The sequence below is a fragment of the Topomyia yanbarensis genome, chromosome 1 (assembly GCF_030247195.1).
Source record: "Topomyia yanbarensis strain Yona2022 chromosome 1, ASM3024719v1, whole genome shotgun sequence".
NCBI classification, from domain to species: Eukaryota; Metazoa; Arthropoda; class Insecta; order Diptera; family Culicidae; genus Topomyia; species Topomyia yanbarensis.
In genome coordinates, this window is record NC_080670.1 from 43,301,334 (window position 1) to 43,307,983 (window position 6,650).

The 6,650-nt window shown below is 39.6% G+C and overlaps 1 protein-coding gene and 2 long non-coding RNA genes across 6 annotated transcripts; 2 read left to right on the forward strand and 1 right to left on the reverse strand.

Annotated features, from left to right (window-relative positions):
- Positions 1–384: 384 nt before the first annotated feature.
- LOC131677479 (uncharacterized) lies at positions 385–1,441 on the forward strand. 2 transcript variants are annotated; one of them, XR_009303370.1, is made up of 4 exons: positions 385–626; positions 688–914; positions 985–1,277; positions 1,368–1,441. It is a non-coding gene; the product is annotated as an uncharacterized LOC131677479 (long non-coding RNA). The 2 variants fall into 2 exon arrangements; XR_009303369.1 differs by having other exon boundaries at positions 385–914.
- LOC131677475 (uncharacterized) lies at positions 1,440–3,150 on the forward strand. 3 transcript variants are annotated; one of them, XR_009303362.1, is made up of 5 exons: positions 1,440–1,532; positions 1,585–1,907; positions 1,967–2,641; positions 2,706–2,956; positions 3,010–3,150. It is a non-coding gene; the product is annotated as an uncharacterized LOC131677475 (long non-coding RNA). The 3 variants fall into 3 exon arrangements; XR_009303363.1 differs by having other exon boundaries at positions 1,967–2,445; positions 2,511–2,641; positions 2,706–3,150; XR_009303361.1 differs by having other exon boundaries at positions 2,706–3,150.
- Positions 3,151–3,917: 767 nt separating this feature from the next.
- LOC131695166 (hemiasterlin resistant protein 1-like) lies at positions 3,918–4,321 on the reverse strand. The gene is made up of 2 exons (XM_058983688.1): positions 4,018–4,321; positions 3,918–3,925 (listed from the first exon to the last, which is right to left on the reverse strand). The coding sequence occupies exons 1-2, from the start codon at positions 4,319–4,321 to the stop codon at positions 3,918–3,920; spliced, it is 312 nt and encodes a 103-aa protein (XP_058839671.1).
- Positions 4,322–6,650: the final 2,329 nt, after the last annotated feature.

The window sequence follows — 6,650 nt, forward strand, 5'->3', positions numbered from 1 at the left end:
ACTTATGCTCTTTTTCATCAAATTTGTGTTTTTTTAAAGAAACTGGATTTTTTTTGCTTTTCTTAATTTCTTATTGCTCAGTATCAAACGTATAACTTCTCTTTTGATTCACATATTGAACCACTTGAAAAATTATTTTAATAAAAAAAGGTGATCGAATACAGTCGAGCACGTTCGAGCTTGCACATTTTTGGGTGATGCCAGTTTAACGCGCTTGTTTTTCTAGTTGCCAGTTTTGCGGTTTTTACATCCGCGAGTCTATTACTATGAGTGTTTATAGGTACACCCATAAAGGTACACTGTCAGAGTGGCAGCATACTTTGATGAAATTGTGCTAAAACTGGCTGCACTGATAGATTTGTTTTTGATTGTTTGACACTTCTAAATATTTTAGTTTTCTGCAGAAAAAATCTCAGAAAACTAACGACTGATTTTTGTCGACGTCGGGCACCAGTTACAGTTACAGTTTGAAATTATATCTCACCTCGGATGAACGCGCCCGTTATGTGTTACCCCGCAACAGCTGACTTAACTGATTGTTCAAATCCTCGAATTTATCCTGCTCGCTGTCGTTCATGTTTTTATTACTTTCCCCTAGTTCTACACAATCATTAGCCATTGGATCGGTTCGTGATTTTAGGAAATAGTAAACGTTATGAAAAAATCCATTGTATAATATAATTATAGTGTATAGTTCATGAATCCGAAGTGGTTCAAAAGGATGTCGCTGTACAGATTCAGAGCGGCCGCTTCCAGCTCAGCAAAAGTGAAAGCCACTTGACGGTTAAATTCGTAGTGTGTCCGCTGATAGCGCTCGGGAACAGAAAAATCTCATAGGTCAGAGTCGCTTCCGACTTCGTTACCGTCAACATTAAACACAACAGCAAGATACTTGGAAAGGACTTTCTCGTTCGGTAAGTTTTTACCATAAGCTTCCCCCTGCAACATTCTTTTTCATGTCTAGATGTCCTTGTTGATTTACAGAACAAACATAATGGAAGCGTATTCTACACGCACATATTCACTCGGGCCAACCGTGTGACTCATTTGGAAAAAGGACTCATCGTCGGTTTCATGGCAGCGAAGTGAGCAGACAAAAAAGGCATCGTTTTTTTCCACATGATCGTGCTGAGCAAAATTCAGCGATTTGCCAGGCATAAACCACCGATGAGACAGTACCCGTTCGGATTCAGGACGTTTTCCCATACATTGTACCCGGTCGAAGCGATGCAGATAACTGGGTCAAAAAGGCGGAGGTTCTGGGAATTTCTGCACTCGTAAGTGTTCTTTTTGTCATAACCACCTAAACTATTTTTGGAACCATCATTGTTCCATGGGATTTAAATTTTCCTTTTCTATAAAAATAGGTTAGCGATCTGAGTATGACCAAGGACAAGGAATCAGAACCGGCGACTGACAGTCCAGAGAAAGAGAATGCAGAAAAACCTTCTAGTCCATAGCTCCTGAAGAAAAACGAGCTGAAGCGAATATGGAGAAACAGCTTCCTCCACGGAAAATGCAGAGGCATGCAAGTAAGTCGAAATATTTAGTGTCAGCTTTAAAATTACCCGATTAATCTTTTAGCGCGGCGGATGCAAGTTTGCTAATTGAAATTATTCGCAAAGATCTAGTAGAATTAAAACTGGAGGTGCTGCGAAACGATCCTTTTTTGACGCTATACTCGGTTAAAACTATAGACGCTTTGCACTTGATGCCGGAACTGCCCACCCCGAGAGCAGATGAGCGCTGGGGAATGTTTTCAGCCACCTGGAGGAGGAAGTTCAGCGCGGAAGAAATGTTACCAGACTTCGCCGATCTGGTATCTGGACTTTTTTGATGATCTCATAGAGATTGGGTGTGCAGATGGGCGTTTAAAGTTCTGGGAGGGAACGACTGGTAACTTTTAGGTAAATTGTTTGGAGTCATTTGTTTTTTATTACAACTATTGACGGACGTTTCTTTGCAGGATATATATGAAGCTGAAAACAACCGCAACAATGGGGTAACTAACATAAACCTCGCCGGTGACAAAGTGATAGTTGCACGGTTGAGTGAACGAATCGATTTTCTGAGACTGGAAACGTACACGTAAGGTTTTCAGATCGATTGGGGATTTACGTCTGCATATGGGCGAAGTAAGTTCTATGTTTCAAGCAATTTTTTAAGCTCACCTAGGGCGCAGACAGATTTTACTTGTTCTTTTAAAATACTGTATATTCTAAGTCATTTAATTTTCAGTCTGTAATGAGTATGTCATCAAGTGCCTTAATTCTTTTTCTTTTTAGCCCACGTACACAGCGGTTCGGCAGGAAGCATTAGTTTATTTCAGCAACTCGCCGGCTCAAATCCGTCCACAGCGTTGCCAGCTCAACATCACGCATCCGAGGAGGAGCTTCGATGTATCCTGGAGTTTCACCAGCAGGGTCACCGGTGACATGTTTGGAAGTGGCGGGCGGTACAGTCATTACTGGCAGCCAGGGCCACACTGTTTACGTGTTCCGGCTTGATAGCCACCTATTGCAGTTCACCCTAAACGGCCATTGCGGTCCTATCACATGTATTTTCATAGACCAGTGGCAGGCCGAGATGGGCGCATCTGGTTGCCAGGATGGTGTGCTATGTGTGTGGGACTTGATACGGGGTATGTCAGCCAAATTTACGGTATGGCCTAAATCTACATAATTAAATTGATTGGTTATTTATAGGTGCCTGTATGTACAAAATTGAAGCCCATGACGACATGACGTCGCACTTGCCTGTTCCCCGAGTTACGCAATATCGCTCGGACTGAACGAACGAATACGGTTTTGGGATAGATTTCAGGGTTAGCCGCTCAACACCATGACCGTCAGTCATGCATATTCATCGCTTGTGATGCTGACGCTTCTGAACGAAGCCATTGCTAGCACGAGTTTTTGATTTGGAAGGATAGTTGCTGAGGACCATTCTCACAATAGTATAAAAGTTCTAACCTCAAAAACAGACAACAATAAAATGTATTTCTTTCAGAGTTTATAATATCCATTACATGATCAAATGCGCTGATGGGTTAGGCTTTGGATTCGGCTATATTCCATCGTCATTGAAGCTAGATCATAGAATCATGTTAATTTGACAGACTGCAAGTGTTATTAGTAGCACAAACAGCCAGCAGCCCAGCTAGTATTGTTCTTTCTGCTTGCAACCAACCTGGTTATATTGATGTCAATGCTAAATTCGATGTTGCAGCTGTATGGTCGCTATACTGTTCCATGTGTTATGGGATTCGCTATTAACATGGGACAGTTATGCTTAGAGCACCAGATTCTAAAAGCGACCAATTTTGGCCAATCACTGGAGACAAAATCACGCGTAACAATTAATAATAAATTAAATTGTTGCTGAGTAATTTTTGTTGTACATGAATAAAACATACCGATTGCCTCGTTACCTATGCTGCCGTGATCCGCATAACAGTCCCATTTGGGTTTCCTATGCAGATGGGACAGTTATGCGTATCACGGCAGTATGGCTAAATAACCATTAGAAAGGTTATGAGCTTATGTTATCGCATTTTATGATCATTTATACTACGTAACAATTAATAATAAGTTACAATATTGCTGAGTATTTTTTGATGTACATGAATAAAACATACCGATTTCCTCGTTACCTATGGCTAAATAACCATTAAAAAGGTTATGAGTTTATTGTTGTCGCATTTATAATTATTTATACTACTTTCAAGTGATCGATTTTAAAGATACGACTCGCACTTTAAGCACCCCTTCACCGCGCCATCAAAATAAAAATAAGTCATACTCCTAATGAACTAATATTTATTAAAATATTTACTAAATAAAAACATAGACCTGATAGTTCGTTTGCAAAAAAATACCGAAGCACAGTGAGTTGGTGTTAATGCTCTATCTGTGATCCTATAGTGCTGCAGGATTTGGCCAACATTTATACTATTTTTATTCAATCAACTTTAAGGAAAATGTATCGCGTGAACGCTATATATATGGACTTCTATACTTGGTAATTGTTCCGAATCACACTCGACCTGGCCTTGGGTACAAGATATTTGCTTGATCTCCCACGAGCATGGTTCTGCCGGAGTGTTTGCCTCGCCCGATACCGGGGCAGCCTGTCCTAGCGAGGCTGCCTCTTGTGAATCGGAACCGCTGAACATTCCGATGAGGGCATGTCCAACGGTGTTACCGACGAAGCCGATCGCTACACTACCAGCAGTAGCTGCGATTTGAGCAATTAATCCAAAGGCCTGGTTGGGAGCTACCATTGGTGCAGCGACAGCCGAGTGTGACGCAGACTGGACCATCGGTTAACTCGATTCCGGCGAGGTGGAGCGGCTGCAACTGGTGCGGACCTATATTGCGATGTATATAATTTCAAGGATTACTAGAGATTACCAATTACCAGAGATCATCAAAATGTTTTGTGGCTAATGTTGTAATTCAGCAAAAAAACAAAACAAGTTAAATTGATCGCAACAAATAAAATCGCTTTCTTCAACGAATCGTGGACAAGAAAAATCTAAATGCCAAATTTAATGGAACATTGCCTAATGACGTCAAATAAAAATGAAAGCCTAGCGAGCTTGTTAATACAAGATATTCGTAAACCAAATCAAGTTTCTCATACTGCGGTCGAAAAAAAAAATTCTAAGCCTATGTAAACAAGCTCTGCGAAATGTCAAAAAAGTGAGGTTAAACATTTTCATCCAATGCATCCAATGTTCTACAGCGAGAGGTTCATTTTAGTTTGTTTACATTGCTAATGAATTTTGTACTGCGATTCACCACTTCATTTACCGCGTTGCCAAGAACTTAAGTGAAAATATTCAAAACAGTGCTGCCCAAACGCACATTTTAAGTCCCACCATTCTTGCTGAGGTGAAAAAAATATTCAACATTCTTGCATATTTCAAATTTTAAAAAATCATTAAAAAATCATGATAGCTCCTAAAAATCTCATTTTTACGGAAATGTTCTTATAATTGTGTAATCTTTCGATTAAAAATAAGAAAAACAGGTGTTAGGTCTGACGAGAAAGGTCTATTCTAGACTCCCGCCCACTTGAAATTTTTGAAATTGGTGTTATGGGAAAATATGGAGGAAAATATATTAAATGTTATAACTTTTGAAGTAGCAATCAGAAAATTACAACTTATACCTCTTTTTAAAGGAAATAACCTTAGTATTGGAATGAAGATATTCCTGTTTCTATAAAAATACGGGAAAGTAGGATACTGGGTCATTTTGACTCTAAAATCTCTTTTTTTTAATTTTTCTGCTCCGTGGTGCAAACCATACATATATTGCAGTTTTTCTAATGTGAAAAAATCTCAGAAAACGAACGAAACCTTTTTGACCTTTATCCAAATACGAGAAGTTGGGGTTATAGGGCTTTTTGTCATTCATATTAAATTTTATCATTTTCTCGTGCATATATCTCTATTATTCTTCATTCAATTTAAATAAATTGTACCTTGTTAAACGTGAAAAATCCTTAGGAAACACTAAAAATAGATTCGTTACCGGTAAAATTCAGAAACATCAAATATCTGACATATAGTCTCGATTTCACATTTTTATCATAAAATCGCACATATTAACTCCATTTAACAACAAAATTCTTATTTAATTTGCTACTTGTAGTGAAAAATGCGCTTTGGAATCACATGAGAAAATTTTCATACCTGGAAAAATATGTGAAGTCGAGGTATTAGGACACTTAATGAAAAAAAAATATGGTTTGCAGAGTTAATGTCAAAAAATTTGATGTTGTTGATTTGATGTTTGTTGTATCGAGAGAACAAATTCTTGCCAAACACCTGGAATTTCCTGACCTGTCGCACCGGCAGTTGGGAAAAATGTTGAACATTCACCATTCAACCGTCTCCAGAGTGATGAAGCGGTTCCAGGAGCGGTTGACGTTGGACCACGGCAAAGGAGCTGGAAGAAAACCGGGACTGGAGAACAAAAAGACGGAGGGAAAGGCGAAGCGGATGATTAAAGCAAATCCCAACGTCTCAAGCCGTGATTTGACTAAAAAGATCGGCATGTCGCAGAGTCGTCCAGAATGCAAAGAAAAGAGCTGAACTACATACATACAAGGTACAGAACTTCACAAACCGCGATGAGCGGCAACAATCGACGGCTAAAACTCGGGCACGGAAGCTCTACGAGAAGATGCTGACAAAATATGGCTGCTGTGTGATGGACGACGAAACGTATATAAGCCGATTTTAAGCAAATTCCGGGGTTGGAGTTTTTCACCGGCAAGAACAAGTCCTATGTGGACGACAAATTTAAGAAGAAGAAAATATCGAAGTTCGCCTGCAAATATCTCATTTAGCAGGCCATTTGCTCTTGCGGACTGAGGAGTGAGCCTTTCGTGATAAAGGGCACAAGTAATATATTCAACGTGAGTTCTTGCCGAAGAACGTTCGAACGTGGAGAAATCGATTATTTAGGGGAACAAATTCTTCTCGCATGGGAATATAATCTACCTATTTTCGCGTATGAGTAGGTATCACTTGCCCGAACTGGGATGAAATGGATCACTGAAACGATACCCTATCTGTTTAACATGAACATGTACCTAGGAATAATTACATTGGGTTTCCATTTCTGGTGTATCGGATT

Coding starts and splice junctions, on each gene's coding strand:
- LOC131695166 (XM_058983688.1), bottom strand. CDS start 4,321: ATGGTCCAGTCTGCGTCACACTCGGCTGTCGCTGCACCAATGGTAGCT.